General features: G+C 39.8%; 2 protein-coding genes across 7 annotated transcripts in view; both read left to right on the top strand.

Moving 5' to 3' along the window:
• The window catches only part of LOC143028568 (zinc finger CCHC-type and RNA-binding motif-containing protein 1-like), a 478,714-nt gene that overhangs the window by 27,630 nt on the left and 428,452 nt on the right, over nt 1–22,632 (top strand). The window lies entirely within an intron of this gene.
• On the top strand, nt 4,902–11,365 carry eEFSec (eukaryotic translation elongation factor, selenocysteine-specific). Of its 6 annotated transcripts, none has more exons than XM_076190860.1 (2): nt 4,902–4,956; nt 9,531–11,365. In XM_076190860.1, exon 2 carries the CDS (start codon nt 9,548–9,550, stop codon nt 11,201–11,203), a length of 1,656 nt encoding a protein of 551 aa, XP_076046975.1. In that variant the 5' UTR covers nt 4,902–4,956; nt 9,531–9,547; the 3' UTR covers nt 11,204–11,365. The 6 variants fall into 6 exon arrangements, with proteins under 6 accessions (XP_076046975.1, XP_076046976.1, XP_076046980.1 ...); XM_076190861.1 differs by having other exon boundaries at nt 4,906–4,977; XM_076190865.1 differs by having other exon boundaries at nt 4,931–4,953.

Below are 22,632 nucleotides of genomic sequence, written 5' to 3'. Positions count from 1 at the left end.
ACAACTAAGAGCAATACTTCGCTATACTCGGCATTAGAGATTTCAGTAAGAGATAACAAATTTATCTCAAGTGCGGGATTTCAAAATTTAGTAATTTCACTTAGGTAATTGTTGGATAGGTTCAACACATAATTACATTTTACCAGTTAATGCATGATTTGAAAACAATAATTATTCTTATCTAAAAATAAAACATATTTATATGCATTGTTTGTTTTAATTATTCAATATTAAATTATAAGATTTTATTTCCTATATACATATATATATATATATATATATATTTATTAATTTAGATGTTATAATATGATATTGGCATTATATTCAATTAAATGACTGAGCTTTAGTAGGTATGACTACATTATTCTGATACGCATTTACTCCAAAAATGTGATTGTCGCATTTTTGGTATCTGGAACCAAGATACGATCCTTATTCCTAAGGTGGGTTATTCATATCTTACCATTACATCGATGTTTCAACAGGCAGACTGCGTTCATTTCACGTTTTCTACGTTGTTGAAAGGGATAATGCATTGTGACCGTTTTTTAGGTGTCAGAATGCATCAACTCCATATTGGTAAACACGATTCATCTGTTGAACCTGTGATAAATGTGTGGTGGAGATGAGGCTTTATGCTGTGAATTTGATGCGTTATGAAAAACAACAGGATTCAACCTAATAGTGTCGGGATGGCAACAGAAACGTGGCTTTTGTTTATATAAATTTATTACGCTCATAGAGCGACAAATCTAGTACAGTAGGTAATTTCTACTCATACACTCTGTACGTAACGAGCAGGTCACGTACAGTGAAGCTTTCCGGGAATATTAAGAACATAAGAGAGGAGATTGCAAGAGACCACAAGGCCCGTACTAGGCAGTTCCATTACATCCTGCTAGAGGAAATATGTTGTTAATCAAGGTGAGGTAAGCTTTAGCATCCACTAAAGTGTGGGTGTCGAATTGGGACTGTGTCTAGATTATTGTCAGTTAACTGTGATTTTAATTTGTTTGCTAGGTAATAACTTTGAAACTGGATGGATGGAATAATTATATGGAAATTTAACACTTTGTTTGTCCCAGACAAATTTAGCGTTGGAATGTTATGTTATATAATAACTGGCTTTGCTGAGGGGTTTTGTCAAAAAACCAGTCCAGGTACTCTTAGTAGTTGAGTACGTACTAATGCAAATTCAGGGCTAAAAAACGCCGGGCTATAAATTCTGAGAACTCTTATGTAAAGGCCAGAAGCTATGCTGCATTTTATGTTATCTGGATGATTACTAAAAAAAAAAAGTGCAAATAATTGTCCGTATGAGTAGGCTTTCTGTAGACCGAAAAGCAGGTGGTCTGGACATCTGATCACTAATATACCTAGGAAAGGTATTCTTCCTTCAATTTCCCATTCTACTTTAATTCAAACCAGAACATGTCGGTTGGCTTGATATCAAAGTTCTCCATGTACAAATTCGCTACCACCGGGTGAAGGTCGGAACCCGTTTCTTTGCCTGAAAAAAGTATTATTAAAGGAGAAAACATTGGAAGTAACACAAAGACGGGTGAAATTAATTATTTTGGGGGCTGAAGGAGGATGTTTATCTTGAAACGGTTACAACTTTGTTTCTAAAAATTGAGAAGATCTTGAACATATATGTTAGTGAATAGATAAACTATATCGAGACTGAGTAATCTACTGTGTTCTGGGATATCCCAGAACACAGTAGATTACTGTGTTCTGGGATATTTTGTCTCTTAGTTTTGTTTATGAAGTCTTCAGAATGTTTAAGGCAGGGAGTTTCTCCAATTCCCACATTAAAGATTCTGAAGACTTCATAAACAAAATTTCCCAGAACACAGTAGATTACTCAGTCTCGATGTAGTTTCTCAGCTGTATTCCTCCATCTGAGTCTGTTAGATCACAGAATAGATTGCATGAATGCAGCCGTAGTGTGTAAATCACATTGTAGTTTAAAAAGAAAATTTGTTGAATCTTCATTTATCAAACATTTTCCAAATTTCAACGTATAAGGTCAATGGTCAGATTCTATCAGCAGCTTGGTAGTATAGGCCTACAAATTTATCTTCTGACCCCCATCAAGGGCAAGTGACTTGAGTCTTCCCTAGTTTCCTTTTGTTGTAATTTCCCTCTGTATATATCATCTTGTTTCCTACTCTATGTATGTATCTGCTGAAGAGGATCACAGTCAGTGGTTGAAATATACGGTTTACTCTGTATCGCAGCTTATTTTTCTTCGAGAGTGGGTCTATTGTTTCAATAACATTCGATCGTTTGTGTGTTAACATCAGCAAAACTGAGTGAATCACAACAAATGCTCTCCATTCACCAATGTCAATGACAGATCCTTGCCAAACAACTTTGAGTATTATAAGGAGAAAGGTGGCAGCATCCCATGTCACAACATTTTCCATATAACCAACTGAAAGTTTTGTGCTGGTATCGACGATACCAAAAACCCAAACGGGAGAACGTGGCCCACATCCACGATGATGTTTCGCCTAATGGGAGAAGCAAGATTCATCAATTTCTACCGTAACCCCTGGCGTACCAAGTTTAACGGAATTTATTGAAAAAGGTAACAATCTACTATCATAGTTTTCTCAGAAAGATTCACCTGACGGCTCCGATCAGTATAAAATGGAGAAAATCACTAGAGGAAGGTGCCATACCATCGGCACTTAAGAAGGCCTAATTACCCCCATTTTCACAGGAGGTTCAAGGGGGTATGGTCTCCAATTACAGGCTTGTTTGCCTCACCTTCCACATCATCAAGGTGTTTGAGAGGGTGGTTCGGAAGTCCATAGTAAATTTCTGAGAAAGGACTGGCCAGTTCAACCCGGTCCAACATGGCTTTCGCAATGATAAATGATGCCTCTCTCAACTTCTGGACCATTATGCATATGCACTCGAGAAAGTAGCATGTGGGGAGAACATAGACGTAGTGTACCTGGACTTTGCGAAAGCATTTGATGAGGTGGATCACGGGATCTTGCTACACAAAGTAAAAGTGTGTGGCATTAATGGTAAGCTCGGTATTTGGCTCAGAGACTTTCTTCATAATAGAAAACAGAAAGTGGTGGTGGAAGGCACACACTCCAAAGACTCGACAGTGATCAGTGGAGTGCCACAAGGTTCGGTGCTCGGCCCACTCTCATTTCTAATCATGGCCAGTGACATCGGCAAAGATATAGCTGACTCAAAGGTGACATCATTCGCGGATGACACTAGAATATCCCGAGCAATATGTAATGTAGAGGATGCAGAAATTTTGCAAAAAGACCTAGAATAATTTGTGAGTGGTCAAATGTCAATAACATGAAATTTAACCACAATAAATTTGAAGTATTGCAATATGGTCTAAACATGGATCGCAAACATTTTATATACATAGTGGGAGAGGAAATAATAGAAGAAAAAGAGGCACTCGAAGACCTGGGAGGGAGTTTGAGTGAGCAGTGATTGTAATTTCAAAGAACACATAGCCCTAACTGCAAAGTTTGGTAGAAGAATGAGCGGGTGGCTTCTACGAGCCTTCAAAACCCGTGCACCAGAGCACCTGTTACCCCAATGGGAGACCCTTGTGTTGTCAAAGATGGAGTATGCCCGCCAGCTATGGTCGCCACATAAGATCAATGAGATCCAAGAGCTGGAACAGGTTCAGAGTGTTTTTCAGAAGGATTGGTAGAGGTTCAAACAGCTACTGGGAGAGGCTGAAAAACCTCCAATTATACTCTCTCCAAAGACGCAGAGAGCATTACGTCATTATATATGCCTGGAAGATACTTGAGGGCACTATACCAACCCCATCGCCGTGGGCCTTCAGTGCACAACACCACCCCAGGTTTGGTAGGACCCGTGCGAGGAAAGCTGTAAGCAGTTACTCTGTATGCATGAAAAAAGATCTAGACAGAGAGCTTTTTTGGTGCTGGACCACGTCTCTTCAGTTGTCTACCCAGAGACATAAGAGACCTGAAAGGAGTCAGCGCCGAGACTTTCAAGAGGAGGCTAGACAAGTTTTTGACATCATTATCCTATGAGCCTCTCATACCACACGGCCCGACTTCACGGGGAGCTGGGAAGTGATGCACACTAAAATCAAATTGATATATGTATCATTGATTACCCAGTTGTATATTTTTTACTTTTTCCATGCGTTTTATTTTTCTATTGTGTTCTTATTCTTCTACAAACAATATTGTTAATTTGTTTCAGTTCTAAGGAATCAAAAAGTAAATAATCAAGCAGTAAACTTCACTTTCTTTTATCCCTCTATTAAAACAAGATAGGGGTGCTGCACTGCTAAATATGACAACAGGTTGTGCTATGGTCGGAGAAGGTTGGGAAACGCTGCTGTACAGGATTTAATTATCACTCAAGAGTGGGAGAATGACGCCTCGAAATGTACTGCATGTCATGTTTGAATGAGGGTTATGTTTATTGTTATCAACTTATACAGCCCAACAAAAGAAAATTATTTGAATATCTTCATATCAATATATTCTTAATTCCATACAAAGGTGGTCTGGCAAAAGTCGAGAAACTGGAGCAAATTTTAAATTTTGAAGCAAAAATATTGGTGCGTTCGCCTTGCGTTTCCACCACGAAACAGGTCACAAGCTTAGTGACTGACTTTTACCAAAATTCGACTATTGAGTACATTATTTACATTCAGCGAATTTACACAACATTAACTTCATCTCTTCTTTTTACCAGAATACTTTTAGCTCGATTGGTTGAAAAAGTTATTGAAATAGAATAGGTATTTCTGCAGCCCTTCTTTATTTCCTATTTTTAATGTACAAATATTTAAGAATAAACTCTGATATAATGGACAGCTGAATTTCATTTGTAATTAATGTAAATATGTTATTGTGCTAGAGCAGCTAGAGGCGATCAGTACCTGTTATCTTAACTCCGAACACAAAATCAGTGGTGGTTTTTCATTCGAGATTTTGAGTTTGTATATATATGTTTTTTATTTGTTGAGAGTTTTTACACATGTAAATAATAAAGGAGTTCAGGTGCGTCTCATATTCCATTCCATGGCCATCAGGTGCTGTGCATAATTAATTAAATTGCCAAGAATCCTATCAGGACCCTACATGTCACTCCACGAAATACGCTGTGCCAGTGGACGTAAGGCCGATTGCTTATTTATTTTGAAAGGTAGAACAAAAAAGCAAAGCAGAGTTTGGGTTTACTAGTAAAATATTTGTATGTGACATAATACGATTATGTCTTGTCTATGACATCATGTCATAGGTTGCATGAGATATATAGAGAAGATATGTGTTCACATCATTATCATATGATCATTGCATGATGATGATAGTGAAGTCCAGATTGGAATTAAGTTACGTATCAAATATAAGGGAATGTTTTGTGATTATCTTCTCATATAGAGCACACAATGTAAAAAGGTTTAACATTTCGTGATTTTGCATAAAATTGTGGATCTGAATGACATTGCATGCTAGACGAGATAGTAGGTTGTTGAAATGACATTTAATAGCCATGAGCTACTAGATAAATCATAGAACGTAGGGGTCTAGTTCACAGTTGACATTATAACTCTATATGTGTTAATGGCATATGAAGAACACTTCTATTTTTGTTTATTTCTATGTGTGGGTCAGAATAAGGCTGTATAGTAAAGGGTAAAATTCAAGAATTGAACAAACAGATGTTTGAGGTGAAGCTTAATTTGTCCTATACTCCTAATTTAATATAACCTAACCAAACCAATCTGTAGAAAAATGGATTTTTCAAATTAAAAAAGGAAAGTGAAAAATATGTTTGCATGATACTGAAATAGAATCTGATATTTGCCCTAGCTCTTTCTCATCCCTCTTCAGGCACTGGTCTGGAAGTCATGAATTTTGTTCTCATCTGGGAGCCTTAGGTTACTGTAAAGGGTAAAATTTCAGAAGTGCACACCTATGCAATATGGCATTAGAGAATTTGATATTTTGTAAATTATGATACATCCATGTAATATACATTTTTCTTAAATCAAAAACAGAAAAGGTTGCTATAACCAATACACTTACAAACAGAGCCACGGGGGCTGCTTGAGACGCCATTTTTTTTTTTTTTAAATACAGTGGTCTAAGAAATTAAAATATGATAAATTTGTCTAATGTAACCTGCATTTAGTAAAGCAATATCTATAATCCCATAGGTCATCAGGGTCATCGTCGTCAGGGATGTTGGTGGCTGGTTTTGGTATCCAATCAGACTGCGGGATGTACAGGAGTTGCATAGCTTTAAGAAATGCATAGATCTGGTCGGTAGCATTGTTTTAAAAATATGTACCGAATGAGGTACTGACGGAAATAATGAGGGCATATTCCAGGCCTAAGTAACCACTCCTATTTGCTTTAAGCAGGACTGGACAGAACCATCTCGATCCCATGATTCTAGCTTCGTTCGGAAATGTATTTGTTTTTTAGCAACTTTCTTTTTTTCTCCTTTCCACAAAGAAAAACATATATTACATCGATGTATTATAATGAATTAATATTCAATTTTCTAATGCTATATCATATAGATGTGCACTCCAGAAAAAAATACCTATCAATTCACAACTTTGGGAAATTTCATGTATAGGGGTACCATACAAGTTCCTTGTGATGTTTTCACAAGCACAATCTACTTGCTATCCATTCTGGCACCCTTCAGGGGCCTTCACTGTGGCCTGCAAATAAGATTATTCCTATTTTATCCCAGACACAACAATATTTGTGTGTGGAATTTCATTGAGTACTTTCAACACCAGAACAGAAGGTAGTATTACTCTCATAATCAAAGTACATATGTTAGGCCAGTCTTGATATCAGTGAAAATATAAAATTTTGAGAATTATAGCAAATGTTTGATAATACCTATCCCAACATAATGAAATAGTGACCGTCAACAACCTTCAAACCCTCATCCTGCCCACCACCACCATCAGTCCTCATATATTTCATCACTTTACATTTGTGCACATTTACTCTCTACTTTCTCCTCACATAACCTTTCAAACTCAGTCACTACTAGCTACAGTGTCTCCACAGAATCAGCTGTAAGTACAATGTCACCTACAAACAACAACTGGCTCTTCTACAATTTCCCTCCATTCTCACTCACCAACTCCCATACCACCCAATCCATATTGAACAACCCTGACATAGCCACCCCTTTGCTTTAAACTATTTAATCTTCCCATTCCCAACTCTCGCACATGCTCATGTAACGATTGTTGACTGCCTGCAACAGACTTCCGCTAATCCAATACTACATACATATACCAAGGCTTTTTCCCCCTTACAAGGGAGGTAGCCAAAAAGAAAATGGCATAAAATCATTCCCACCCATTCCATCCTTAAATACACTCCACTCCTCTCCACCCTCCCTCCTATCTTAGCACCTCCTGGATGACGGGTCATCCCTGCACCTTGTCCACTGCCCTGGGTCAGAGGCATTGTCGCAAGGTACAGTCCATCCAGAGCAAGGCCACTTCATTAAATCAGCGACCCCCCCCTCTCCGTCCCCCCACACATAAAAGGAGAAGACGGGGAGAAATCCCTTCAGGCTGTGTCAAATTTTGCTCACACATACTACCTCACCCCCCATCCTCCCACCCATTCCACCTCATGCATCACAACATCATCCATATACAACCATTCTCCATTCACCTGTCTGTCCTCTCCCGTCCTTCCTCAAAAGACATTCCCCTCTTCCCCAAAGCCCCCTTCACCCCATCCATCCATCTCATCCTAGAACATCCCCTCATGTTCACTCCCTCCAAATCTGCCTTCTGTACCTCTTTTACTAGTCTTTCTTCACTCATTCTTTCCATGTGTCCAAACCATCCTAACACTCTTTCATCAACCCTATCTCCCAACTCCCTTTCCACTCCTGTTCTCCTCCTCACCTCCTCATTTCTCACTCTAGCCCAGTAACCCCCATCATACTTCTCAGACACCTCATCTCAAACACATTCAAGCTCCTTCTCTCTTCCTCTCTTATGTTCCATGTTTCTGCCCCATACAGTGCTGTTGGCACAATCACTCCTTCATACAGTCTCCTCCTAGCATCCATTCCCAAATGTCTATTCCTCATTACACTTTTCAATCCACCAAGGCATGTACTCACTTCTCTCAATCTACATTCCACCTCCACTCCACCTTTTCCTGCCACATTTGCACCCATGTATCTAAAACTATCCACTTCCTCCAGTTGCTCTCCCTTAATGCTCATTTCCATTCTGCTGCCACTTTCACCTCTTGTACATCTCATCACCTTACTTTTAACCACACTTATCTTCAGTTTTCTTCTTTCACACACTCTCCCAAACTCTGTCACCAACTTCCTCAATCCCTCCTCCAATCCTGCCACAAGCGCAGTCGTCCGCAAACAACAGCTGGCTCACCTCCCACTTTTCTCCATTTTCTTTAACCATCTCCAATCCCTGACCCACCACCCTTGCATTTACCTCTTGCACCACCCCATCCATGTACAAGTTGAACAGCCAGGGCAACATAACGCATCCCTGATGAAGTCCCATCTTTACCTTGAACCACTCAATCTCTCCATTTCTAATGCTGACACATGCTCTTCTACTCATGTAAAAACTCTTGACAGCTCCTAGAAGCTTTCCTCCTGTCCCATATATCAGCAAAACCTCCCACAGTGCCTTCCTGTCTACCCTCTCGTAAGCCTTTTCCAGATCCATAAAAGCCCAAAAAACATCCTTCCCCTTTCCTATAGCTTTCTCACATATCTGTCTTACCACAAAAATCTGATCTACACAACCTCTACCCGTCCTAAATTCACACTGTTCCTCTCCTAATCCTCTCAATCAAGATCCTCCCATAAGCCTTCCCAACTACACAAAACTCTGAAACTACTACACTCACACTAAATACTATACTGAACTCAGATATATGAGAATTAAAGTCACTCAGATAAATGAGAACTAAAGTGTAGAAGTGTAGAAGGGAAAACAACCTGTAATATTTTTGTATTAGTTTAAATTTGGTTGTTATACTGGGCCCAAGATCTCTTCTTATGAACTTTGTATTTCCTCTGCCTTTAAACACAAGAAAGAGCTGATCAACTGCTCCCCTCCTGCTAATATGCTAGTGGAAGCAGAAGTAGGAATAAGTCCTAGAATGAGATAGATGGAGTGAAAAGGAATGTTTTTAAGTGGTATGATTGTAGAGCAGGGAAGTGGGGGTGCAAGAGATAGGAATATGTGGTTAGAGATTAAAAAAAAGTGATGTGGCTAGATGGGATGTTCCCTGCATCTGCACCATAGACAAGTGGGGCCAGAGAGGTGATCACCTTATGGTGAAGTAGCAACAGCAACAAGGGTGGTATGAATGGGTATGTAGTGAGGGTGTGTGCATTGACTGGAACACCCTTCTTACAAGGGGGATTGTGGCCTTTGAACACATACGTCTGTATTTATTATACAGTAATAGATATATATAGGCTTCTTAAACTGCATTTTTATTTTACAGGCAAATTTTAGGGCACCATGGCCTGCAAAGTATTGAACTTCAACATAGGTGTTCTTGGCCATGTGGACAGTGGAAAGACATCATTGTCAAAGGCCCTCAGTACTGTATCAAGTACTGCTGCCTTTGACAAAAACCCCCAGTCAAAAGAACGTGGAATTACATTAGACTTGGGATTTAGCTGTTTTATAGTGGATGCCCCAGAAGATTTGCAAAAACATGGGTATGAAAAACTTCAATTTACTCTTGTAGATTGCCCTGGACATTCTTCTCTTATAAGAACTGTTATAGGAGGTGCACAAATAATAGATGCAATGATACTTGTTGTAGACATAACCAAAGGAATACAAACACAGACAGCTGAGTGTCTTGTCATTGGTGAGATTCTTTGTAATACAATGCTCATTGTTCTCAACAAAGTAGACTTGATTCCTGCTGAAAAACAAAATTCCACGATTGAGAAAATGACAAAGAGATTGCTTTTAACATTGAAAAACACAAAGTTTGCAAACTCCAAGATAGTGACAGTTGCTGCAAAGCCTGGAGGTCCAGATGCAGTAGATACAGTACCAGTTGGTATTGTTGATTTAATGGAAACCTTAAAGAATATGGCATATCTTCCTAAACGAGATGGTGAGGGGCCATTTTTGTATGCAGTTGACCATTGTTTTAGTATAAAGGGACAAGGAACTGTCATGACTGGAACAGTTCTGCAGGGGAAAGTCACAGTTAATGATGTAATTGAAATTCCAACTCTTAAGGTGACTAAAAAAGTGAAATCAATGCAGATGTTTAAAAAGGCTGTAGAGAGTGCTAAGCAAGGGGATCGTTTAGGTATTTGCGTCACTCAGTTTGATCCAAAACTTTTAGAACGGGGGTACGTGTGTTCTCCAGGATTTATACAGACTGCTTTTGCTGTCGTGGCAGAAGTTGAAAGAATTGGTTATTATAAAAGTCCAATACAGGCAAAAGCAAAATTCCATATCAGCATGGGGCATGAAACGGTGATGGCAAAGGTTTCATTTTTTACCTCGCAGTCTTCTGGATCGGATGATGAATTCACTTATGAAAAGGAATATGAATATAAAGAGAAACTGGAAGACATGAAAGGTAAAGAAGGAAACATATCTCAATTTGCACTTTTGGAATTTGAGAAAGTTATTCCAGTCATACCAAATGCAAAATTGATTGGCTCAAAATTGGATATGGATACTCACACCAATATGTGTCGCATTGCTTTTCATGGTAAAGTGATTGATATGTATGTTGATAAAAATTATCCTGAAATAAAACTAAAGTGCCTTAAAGTTTTCAAGTGTAAGAGCAAAGAAGGACATGTTGAGAGAATGGTAAATGACAATAGTGTGATTGTGAAAAATTTGTTGAAAAAAGATACTAATGTGCAACTTTTCATTGGATTAAAAGTTCAACTTTCTACTGGAGAAACTGGAACCATAGAGGGTACTTTTGGACAAAGTGGCAAAGTAAAAGTATACTTCATGAATGGACTTGAAACAGCAACTAAATCTGCTTTGCAGACTCTCGGCAAAAAGAAAGGTAAAGGTGCGCAAAATAGTGAAGTTAAACATGCAGCAGATGTTCCAGTACCAGTAACTGTGCATCTTCATTTCAAAAAATATATGTTTGACCCAAGTAAAAAGTTAATTCAGTCTTGATAACTTTAGGTGCCCCATGTTAACTTTTGGTTGTGTTAAGAGAAATAGAATATTTCTGATATCGCTGCAAAGTTTTCTTCTCTGTAGGTTGTGGCACATATTGAAATATTGGTTGACATACCTTCCAAGCTGTAATTTTCTAATAAAGTATATTTGGTTCTTTGTTGACTTAAAGTTTAAACCTATTTTAACAAATTTAATCTTTGCTCCTCATGGATGACAAAGTCACTTATGTATTCTGCCCATTGCCCTGTGTCAGAAAGCAATGCGTCAAGGCTCCCTTCTTTGCATCACAGTATCATCAATACACAGCCATTCTCCACTTGCTCCATTCTCCCACCTTCTCCCTTCCCTGCTTAATGACCCTTTCATGTTCACTCCATCCAAACCATTCCAGTACTCTTTCATCAACCCTATCTCATTTTCCATCCCCGCTCTCCTCACCTCCTCGTTTCTCACTCTATCCAACCTTTTGACCCCTACCATACTTAAACATTTCAACTTGTATACATTTAAACTCTTCTTCTCTGGCATTCTTAAATTCCATATCTCAGCCCCATACAGTGCCATCAGTACAATCACCCCTTCATATAATCTCTTCTTTGCATCCATTCCCAAATGCATATTTCTTGTTACACTTTTGCATCCTCCAAGGCACTTGGTTCTCTCAATCTACAATTTACTCCCACCTCCACTCCTCCCTTTCCAGGCACATGCAACCCCAAGTGCCTAAAGCTTTCCACTTCTAAATTGCTGCCATCCTCTCCCCTTGTACATCTCATCACCTTACTTTTACCCACATTTACTTTCTCCTATCTCATATCTTCCTCAACTCAATCACTAACTCCCTTAATGCCACCTCTGACCTTACCAAAAACACAGTGTTGTCAGCAAACAACAATGGGTTCATTTTCCACTTTTTTCCATTTTCCTTAATCATCTCCATTCCCCTGCCCATTACCCTCACCTTTATCTCTCACACCCCATCCATGTACACATTGAACAGCCATGGCAACATGACATTCCCAAAACTCATTCTCTCCATTTCTAATTCTAACTTAGGCTCTACTACTCTCATAGCTCCATGAGCAGCTAAGATGAGAGGGAGGAAAAGGTAACAGATGGGAGTGGAATGGGTGGGGGTGGGTATGTGCCTTTTCATTTTGGACACCTCCCTGGTAAAGGAGAAAAAGCCCTTGGTTTTGCCCTCTTGAGTCGTAAAAGGTGACAAAAATGGGATAGGGATAAGACTAGGCATCCTACCCTCTGTAGCCTCAAAGTGTACATTCCTGAAAAAAAAAAAAAAGGCATAAAAGGGTCTGGGAATTTTCCAACCAGAACCCTAAGGTTTGGGTCTTTTAATGTGCGTGGATGTGGTACAGATGAGAGTAAAAGAGAAGAGATAGCATTGAGTGAAACAAAATTGAAAGGGAGAAGTGGGTTTGGAAGGGTGTCAGGAGTGAAGAGAGGACAAGGGAAAGAAAGGGTGGCTATATTAATGAAGTGATGGGTAAGCATGTGGTGGAGTGGAAGGGGGTTTCTTCAAGGTTAATGTGGATGAAGGTGAAACTAGGAAGGGAGCTGTGAGTTTTTGCAAGTGCATATGGGCCTGGTAGTGTGAAGAGTGTGAGGGAAAGGGACGCTTTTTGGATTTAGAGGTACCGTCATAATGGCGGTGTGGACCATTGGGCACCCTATAGATATAGGGTTTCACTGAATATAATGAATAAGGTGACACCAGAGAAATATCTCACCAGAAACCAGTTGGCATGGAGGTGAGATTACTACCAACCCCCCTTCATAGCCAATATGAATAGCACACCCAAAACAAAACCGGGCGTTCCTGTTAGATCATCATCTCCTAAAGATCCAACTGCATTGCCTTGTGTGCTTACAGGCAGTGTGCCACTGAATGTGAGTAAGCACTGTCCAATGTCTTGGACATTAAACAACATGAAGAAAATTAAGATCTACACTTACAATGTAAGAAGTCTCTCAGAAGATCAAAGGCTGGAGAGTTTAATGGAAGAATTAGACAACATCAAGTGGGACATCATAGGATTGAGCAAAGTCCAAAGAACGGAAGAAAAGCTGATACAATTACAAGATGGTTACCACCTGTTCTATTATAGAGGTAAGGACAAAGAAAGATCTAGTGGAGTAGGATTCTTGATAAACAGAGGTTGCTGGTGACGTAGTCAAATTCAGTAGTTTGTCAGACAGGGTAGCTTGGATTGTGATTAGGCTATGTAAAAGGTACACTCTAAAAATAGTTCAGGTTTATGCACAGGTAAATTAGTTCATATTAAATTAGCTCAGTTGTACACCCAGTGCTTACGTCAAGAAAGCATTTCTGATGCGTGGTGCAATGCTATAGTGATTTTGCTTCATAAAAGAGGAGACCAGAAGGACCATAGTAATTATCGACTGATTAGCTTGCTATCAAATGTATATAAAGTATTCTCCAAGGTCCTTACAAATAGACTAAGTAAAGTTTTAGATGGAAGCCAACCGAGAGAACAGGGAGGCTTTAGGAGTGGATATTCAACTCAAGACCATTTGCAGGCAATAAACCAACTAATCGAGAAAACGACAGAATACAATATACCTCTTGTGTTTAGCTTTTGTAGATTACGAGAAGGCCTTTGACTCGGTAGAACAAATAGCAATACTAAACTCGCTACGCAAGCAGGGTACAAACGAACAGATCGTAAGAGTTTTAGAAAAGATTTATGCGAAAGGTACCGCTATAATTCGACTAAATAAGGATACAGAAAAGATCAAGATCGAGAAAGGAGTACGGCAAGATGATACAATTCCACCCAAACTATTCACAGCTTGCTTAGAAGATATTTTTAGAAGGTTGAGTTGGGAAAAGAAAGGTTTACAGATTAATGGCGAATATTTGAACCACTTAAGATTTGTGGATGACATTATTCTTATTTCAGAAAAAGCAGAAGATTTGCAAGATGTGCTAAGCGACCTAAACAAGGAGAGTCTCAAAGTAGGTTTAAAAATGAATAAGAGTAAAACCAAAGTAATGTTCAACACGAAAGTTCAAAGTAAAGAGATTGTAATTGATGGTGAGAGTCTTTGAAGAAGTTGAGGAGTATAATTATTTAGGGCAAATGGTGAAAATGACGAAAGATCATGATAAGGAAATAAAAAGATGCATTACAATTGGTTAGAAAGTGATAAGTATAATAAAATTCTGAGAGGCTCTCTACCTTTATGTTTGAAACAAAGTTTACAATTAATGTATTCTACCAGCAATAATCTACAGATGTGAGACTTGGAAACTAACGAAAACAATGGAAACAAAGCTAAGGACAGCACAGAGGAGAATGGAGAGGTCAATGATGGGAATAACACTGAGAGACTGAAAGAGAGCAAGTTGGGTGAGAGAGCAGACTAGAGTAAAAGATATTGTGGAGGCAGTAAAATGGAGGAAGTGGAATTGGGCAGGTAAGTTAGTGTGAACGACTGATGAGCGATGGAGCTGAGTGGATGCCGCGAGATAGGAAGAGTGGAAGAGGGAGACCAGACAGAAGGTGGAGAGACGAGATAGAGAAGTTCGCAGGAGTGACATGGCAGAGGATGGCACAGTTGTGTGAATCATGGAATGCTATGAAGGTCTTTGTTCAGCAGTGGACTCAGGATGGCTGAATTGATTGATAGAGGATTTAGGGAGAAGTGGTATTGGGAGATTTCGATGCTAGAGAGGGATATGTGCCAATAGGTGAAGTGGTTGGGAAATGTCGGATGCCAGGAAAAAATTGTAGTGGAGAGTTAATGGTGATGTGTTTAGAGAGTTGATGATAGCTAACACATTGTTTAAGAAAAAAGTCAAGCCTATACATGGGAGAGGGTGGTGGGTGGTAGATAGGGCTTTGGCACCCAGGAGAAGAGTAAGAAGAATTTTGGATGTACATGTTCTTAAGGGAGAGAGTAAGTTGAGAGTGGAGGATAGACGGAGAAAGAGGAAAAGGACAGAAGGTAAGGAGGGGCTAGAGTAAACTGCTTAAATGAGAAAGAAAAGGAGAATGAGTACAAGAAGAAGTTGAGAGAAGAGTGGGTGTGAAGGATAGAGTAGAACTGGGAGTGGAGGAAGAGTGGGGATGTTTCAAGGAGGGAGTCACAAGGTGTGCAAAGATGGTGTGTGGAACCAGGAGGAAATAGAAGCAGGGGTAATGAGTGGTGGGATGATGAAGCAAAGAAGGTTGTTGAAGAAAAGAAACAAACATTCACAGATTAGTTTCAAAATAGGAAAAGAGAATCATATGAGAGGTACAAAGAAAAAAGAAGAGAAGTAAAACAAGAAGGCAAAAAGGAAAGCAGATCTGAAATGGGGTAAAAGTATGACAGAAAATGTTTAAATAGAAAAATATTTTTTGAGGAAATTAAGAGAGGAAGAGGAGACAAATCAAGTATAAAAAAAAAAAAGGTAAAAGGTGCAGATGGAGATATAATGGAAAAGGAGGTGGTAAGAGGAAGATGGGTAGGGTATTTTAGGGAGCTAGTAAATGTGAAGGAGAATAGGGAGGGAAAGGTAGTTGCATTGGAAGGCACTAAAAAATGAGTGATGAATAAGGAAAATGGTGGAGAAATAAGAAAAGATGAGGTGAAAACAGTTATTACAATGAGAGCAGGTAAGGCACCTGGGTTAGATGGGTGTCATGCGGAGTGTCTAAAGAAGGGAGGTACAGTGATAATGGACTGGCTAGTGAGATTGTTTAATGTTTGTCTAAAAGAGGGTAGAGTGACGGAGGACAAGAGGAGTGCCTGTATAGTTCCACTTTACAAGAGAAAAGGGGAGAAGTGTGACTGTAGTAGTTTCAGAGAGATCAGTTTGTTGAGTGTAGCTGGAAAGGCTTATGGGAGGGTTTTGATTGAGGATTTGGGGAATAACAGAGGGAGTAATTGGTGAGGAATAGTGTGGGTTTAGGACAGGTGGGGGCTGCATGGATCAATTTTGTGGTAAGGCAGATATGTGAGAAAGCTTTAGGAAAGGTAAGGATGGTTTTTGGGCCTTTATGGATTTGGAAAATGCTTATGATAGGGTAGACAGGAAGTTACTGTGGGAGGTATTGGAAATATGTGGGATAGGAGGAAAGGTGGTCAGAGCAGTCAAGAGTTTTTACCAGAGTAGTAGAGCCTGTGTTAGAATTAGAAATGGAGATAGCAAGTGGTTTGAGGTAAAGGTGGGACTTTCCCAGGGATGAAAGGATAAACACGTCACAATTTTCAATGTATACATGGATGGGGTGGTGCAAGGGTAATGGGCCAGGGACTGGAGATGGTTAAAGAAAATGGAGAAAAATGGGTGACCAAGGATGAGATAGATGAGTGGGGTGAAAGGGGCATTGGGAAAGAGGGGGATGTCTGTTGAGGAAGGAAAAAGACAAAAAATAGGGTGAGTGGAGAATGGTTGTGTATGGATGATGCTGTGATACATGGGAGTGGGGGGGGGGATTAGGGAGTATGTGTGAATAATATTTTGATGCTGCCTGAAGGGATTTCTCCCCATCTTCAGTTTTTCTGCATGAGGGGACAGAGAAGGGGGGTTGCTGATTAAATGAAGTGGCCTTGCTGTGGATGTGCTGTGTCTTGCTGCATTGCTTCTGACCCAGGGCAGTGGGTGAGATGCAGGGATGACCCATCATCCAGGAGGAGCCAAGAAAAAAGGGAGGGAGGGGTGGTGAATGAAAGTGGAGTATGTGGGGATGAAATGGGTAGGAGTGGATTTATGCCTTTGACTTTGGCTACCTCCCTTGTAAGGGGGAAAAAGCCCTTGGCATATGTATGTATATATATAGAAATAAATCTCTGCTATTAATTAATTTAAAATAATCTGTAGGAAATTGCAGTCATAGATTTATTTAACCATTATCAAGTAATGCCTCAGTGTGAAGATATTGGCAAATTTTCTATGTTTTTCAAACCTCCCACAAGCAGTTTTGCTCAGTGGAGGAAAACTGCCCATTATTTAAAGGTTAATCCCTTTGGTGCAATTCAACTAAATGAAATTGCAATTACCTATGATGATCCAAAAAGTTTAATTGTAGAAAAAGGTTGAGGTAGTTTCTTAATTGAAAATTGATTGTTGAAGGGATAAACACATCCCAATATTCAAACCCAAATTTTCCTAATTGACTTTTAGATTACATCTAGATATACAGGTTAAATTTGTTCTTCTGTTGTCCTGGAGTTTTCATACTTTTTTATTGTAATTTTTTTCACCTAATCGAGTCATCTGCTACAAAAGTTGGGATTAGTGGTTGCCATGTTGATGATGTATTACCAAGTATCTAGAAAGAAAGCAGCTACTTATGGCCCTTTCACACTAGGCAACTGGTGACCGTCACTGGTGATGGTCACTAGTTGCCTACCATTATTTTAAATTGAGCCTTTCACACTACATCACTGCAGTTGCCCGGTTGCGCAACAGGCTATGGCTGTTGCCCACTCTGGTAACAAGTGACTGTCACTGGCAGTTGCCATCACCGACCGTCTCTTTTTCTTGACCAGCAAAGCCAACAGAAGCACCTCCTCCTTTGATGCCATTCTTTCGACTAATGAGATGATGAGAAAGGATTCCACAACTCGGTGACAGTCACTGGTTGCTTGCAGTTGCCTGAGACTTTCACACTACGCAACTAGTGACAGTCACTAGTTGCCTAGTGTGCAAAGTTCCTTGCAGTACATAGGGCATACAGAACTGCACTGTGAATCTTTCGCTATGTTTCTATTTTTCTCAATTTCCCTCTTTTGACCCTGTTCAAATGGTCAAGAAAAGAACGGGGAACCTGATGTACAGCTTGGAATTGTAGGAAATTGAAACTAAAGGACAGCATTTATGTATTCGGGTTTCCAAACCCTGAGAGACACAAGTTATGGTGCTCTGTCATTTCTTGCAACCAGGCATTCACAAGCCACCGACCAAGATGCAGCCAAAAAGACATGGGACAATCTTTACCACTCCCAAAAGCCAAGTTGTTACTGCCACTGGCATGTGTAATACTCCAGCCCAAACAATTGCAGAGACACCTAGAATTAGAGGTCTATTTGACAAAAGTAACAGAAAAAGTGATTTTCATTTGTACATTTGGTGAAATTAATTTCCCCGGAAAAACTAATTGAAAGACATGAATGTCGGTGTGTCATGACATGATGCATGAATGAAATGATAATGATATCTCATGGAGGTATAGAGGCCTAGGCCTACCTCTTTGGATTAGTGGGTTTTTTTTTTTGCAGTTGGCATGTACACCTTAGGTGTGTTTCATATAGCCTGATATGAACTTTCATGGCCAATGCCCTTCATATTTCAGACAATTCATGAGACACTGAAAACTGCTGAAGAGCCCAATCTTAGAGACAGAGGTTGATCCTGAGCTTGCTACTACACCCTATGATAGGAGTGGAATGGGTAGAAATAGGTATGTGCCTTTGACTTGACTACCTCCCGTATAAGGGGGAAGTCAAAGGCATGTACTTACTCCCACCCATTCCACTCCCATCCACTACCCTTTCCCCCTCTCATCTTAGTTCTTCATGGATGACAGGTCATCCCTGTAGCCCACTCACTACCCTAGGTCAGAAGCATTGTAGCAAGACACAGTACATCCACAGCAAGCCCACTTTACTTAATAGGTGACCCCTCCTCTTCATCCCCTCATGCAGAAGAAGAGAAGATGGGGAGAAATCCCTTCAGGCTGCATCAAAATATCATTCACACATAAGCATCCCATCTCCCACCCCTCCCTACCTTGCATAACAGTATCATCTATACACAGTCACTCTCCACTCATCTCTGTCTCCTGCCTTCTCCCCTCCTTGTTCAACAGATATTCCCCTCTTGTTTAATGCCCCCTTCACCCCATCCATCCATCTCATCTTCAGTCATCTCCTTAAGTTCATTCTGTCCACCTCTGCCTTCCACGTGTCTTTTACTAATCTTTCATCACTCATTATTTCCATGTGTCCAAACCATCCCAATAATCTTCCAGCCCTGTCTGTTATCTCCTTTTCCAATCCTGCTCTCCTCCTCACCCCGTTTCTCACTCTATCCAACTTAGTAACCCCTACCATATTTCTCAGACAATTCATCTCAAATTTAAATTTTTCCTCTGCCTCTCTTGAATTCCAACTCTGCTCCATACAATGTCATTGGCACAATCACCCCATCATACAGTCTTCTCTTTGCATCTATTCCCAGCTGCCTATTTCTCATATCACTTTTTAATCCCCTAAGGCATTTACTTGCTTCTCTCAATCTACAACTTACCTCCACCTCTATTCCCTCTCCTGCCACATGCAACCCCAAATACCTAAAGCTATCCACTTCCTCTATCCTCTCTCCTTTTAGACTTGCTTCCAACTCTCTGCCATCCTATACCCTTGTACATCTCATCACCTTGCTTTTACCTGCATTTATCTTCCACTTTCTCCTATGTCAATGATTATTATTTTCAGTACTTATTATGGTTTATCAAGTTCTTTTCTTAGTTATATTTTTAGTTGTTTAAATGTATCATGATTCTTTGTTTTTTAAGAGGAACACAATGGAAATAAGTTTCATATGCTTTATTGTGTTATCAATTTTATATATTGTATTTTAATATTTGTGTATCCTATTGCCAATAAACCTATCTACTTTTGCTTGAAGTAGAAGAATTTTCATTATAACTCTGAGAGATATTCTGATTGTGTTGAGACCGTTATGTTCGATTTTTCAATACATGGCAATGTGTCATCAACGAAAGATGTTGCTGGTGATAATTTTATTGTAGATAGTGGATGTTAGGGTAGAGATAGAAAACAGCTTGGTATCTTCAATTAATGGGGCAAGCTTTTTAAACCATATATGCAAAGTAGTACATATGCAGTGTGTTTATCCTTTAAATTGAATTTAAAAAGTAATTAAAGTAGCCTTAATTCCTTCAGTACAAGATTGAGCCACCAATGATGAGTACCTGTTTGTGTGGTCCTGCAGGATGGATTTAGGAGAGAATTATCTCCCTCTTTTTCATTTTCAAAGCCCATCAATCCCCCCCATCTTTATCTGTAGGTGTCTCAAGGAGTCTAAACTGGATTCAAGAATCTATCAGCTTCAGCTGTATTTCTTTCCTATTTTCATAAATGGAGAACAGTTACTTCATTTATCTGGAGGGTTGGGAAGAAAGTAATCCTGTTACTTAATGACCGCAAAAATATCAGAATGAAGGAGACTGCAAGAGACCATAAAGTCTACACAAGACAGTTCCAAGTCCATTACCACCTGTCATCCACATCCATAAAGTTATCTAACCTTCTCTTAAAGCAACCAATAAAATTTCAGCATTCACCACATGGTTATTATGTCTATTCCATTCATTGACCACTTTTTGGTAAACAAGTTCTTGCCCATTTCCTTCTTAAATCTAAATTTAATTACATGAGGGGACGTCCTAGGATGAGGTGGATGGATGGGGTGAAAGGAGCTTTGGGGAAGAGGGGAATGTCTGTTGAGGAAGGACGGGAAAGGACAGAAGACAGGGGTGAATGGAGAATGGTTGTATATGGATGATGTTGTGATGCATGAGGCAGAATGGGCGGGGGGATGAGGTAGTATGTGTGAGCAAAATTTGACGCAGCCCAAAGGGATCTCTCCCCGTCTTCTCCTTTTATGCATGGGGGGATGGAGAAGGGGGGTCGCCGATTTAATGAAGCAGCCTTGCTGTGGATGTGCTGTGTCTTGCGACACTGCTTCTGACCCAGGGCAGTGGACAAGGTGGAGGGATGACCCGTAATCCAGGAGGTGCTAAGATAAAAAGGGAGGGTGGAGGGGGTGTGGAGTGTATTTAGGGATGGAATGGGTGGGAATGAATTTATGCCTTTTCCTTTTTGGCTACCTCCCTTGTATGGGGGAAAAAGCCTTGGTATATGTATGTATGTCATTAAAATCTATCACTGCAAGTCCTGCCCTGCTGTTTTAATATGATCTTATCTGCATCACTGCTGTTAAAGCCCTTGAATCATTTGAACACTTCTATTAGATCATTCCACACTATGTCTTTCTAGAGAGTGTAAATTATGGTGCTTAAGTCTGTCCTCACAAGGTAAATTTCTGAGCCCATTTGTCATTTAGATCAATCTCCTCTGTACTGATTCTAGTGAATTAATATCCATTCTATGTGACAGACTAAAACTGTACTGCATAGTCAAGGATGAGTCTAACACCAGATAGAGTTTGATAACTACCACTGCACTTTTATTTGTAATTATCCTGGCAATGAAACCTAATGATCTGTTAGCTGTATTCCTGGCACTAATACACAATTTTCTGAATTTGAGGTCATTACTCACTAGCATTCCAAAGTCTTTCTCACATTCAATTTTCTCCAAAAAGTGTTATCTAAGCTATATCTGCTTTCTGGGTTCATTTACCATTTCACCACCCATGTGAACAATTTGTTAAGATTTTCCTGCAGTATCCTGGGATCTCCCCCTGACCTAACATCACTAATTATAACATTGTCCAAGTTGTTTATATACATAATAAACAGTAAGGGACCCAAAACCAAGCACTGGGGAACTCCAGTAGTAACATTCCCCCATTTGGATTTTACACCATCACACCGCTGTTTTTCTGTCACTGATCCATGGTCTAATCCATTCAATCACTTTTCTTCCTATGCCTTGGGCTTTGACTTTATTTAGTAGTCTCTGGTGGGGCACTTTGTCAAATGCTATACTTAAGTCAAGGTAAATAACATTTAACTATCATTGTTATCTGATACCTTGGTACACATTCCCTAACCTTGGTGAACCCATGCTGTAACAAGTCAAATTATGTCTTTGGATGTGATCTCTGATTCTATTAGCTATTATTGATTCTAGGATTGTAACTATAATCAACATCAAACTGATTGGCATATAGTAGTGCATAGATGATTTCTTACCCTTTTTGAAAACAGGAACAACATTTGTCTGTCCCCAAGGATGGGGGGGGGGGGGTTTACTGCATGTTGGGTTTGGTTGGCAGCATGAGACTTTGATGCATCTCCCGGGAATCTGCTTCTGCTTCTTCCATTCATTTGATGCTTGATCCAGTACTTCCTTTATCTCTGAAGTTTCCCAGGAAATACAGGGAAAACCATGGTTCAAGACCTCGCCTGTGAAACAGTTGAAGCTATCGTCCCATTCTGGCAGATGGCTAGGATCAAGACGATGACCAGACAGAACTGCATGAAGCTCTTCATGAAACTCCATGACAAACACAGAGCACTGATGAAGAGCAAAGGAAGAACAAGTGACCAGGGAGGAAAGAGGAATGCAGATGTCTTGAAATTGGACAGCCTCTTCGACATAGGAGCTACAGATACATACTGTCCAGGATACAGAGAGCAACAGACAGTTATCCAGGGAGAAGAAAGATGAAGACATCA

The sequence above is a fragment of the Oratosquilla oratoria genome, chromosome 9 (assembly GCF_046742065.1).
Source record: "Oratosquilla oratoria isolate Oo_2021 chromosome 9, ASM4674206v1, whole genome shotgun sequence".
Taxonomy (NCBI): domain Eukaryota; kingdom Metazoa; phylum Arthropoda; class Malacostraca; order Stomatopoda; family Squillidae; genus Oratosquilla; species Oratosquilla oratoria.
The sequence above is the reverse complement of the archived record's forward strand: the minus strand, read 5'-3'. Positions and strand labels throughout refer to the sequence as shown.

What these genes read in the sequence shown, in the direction of transcription:
- eEFSec (XM_076190860.1), top strand. Translation starts at nt 9,548, where the DNA reads ATGGCCTGCAAAGTATTGAACTTCAACATAGGTGTTCTTGGCCATGTG.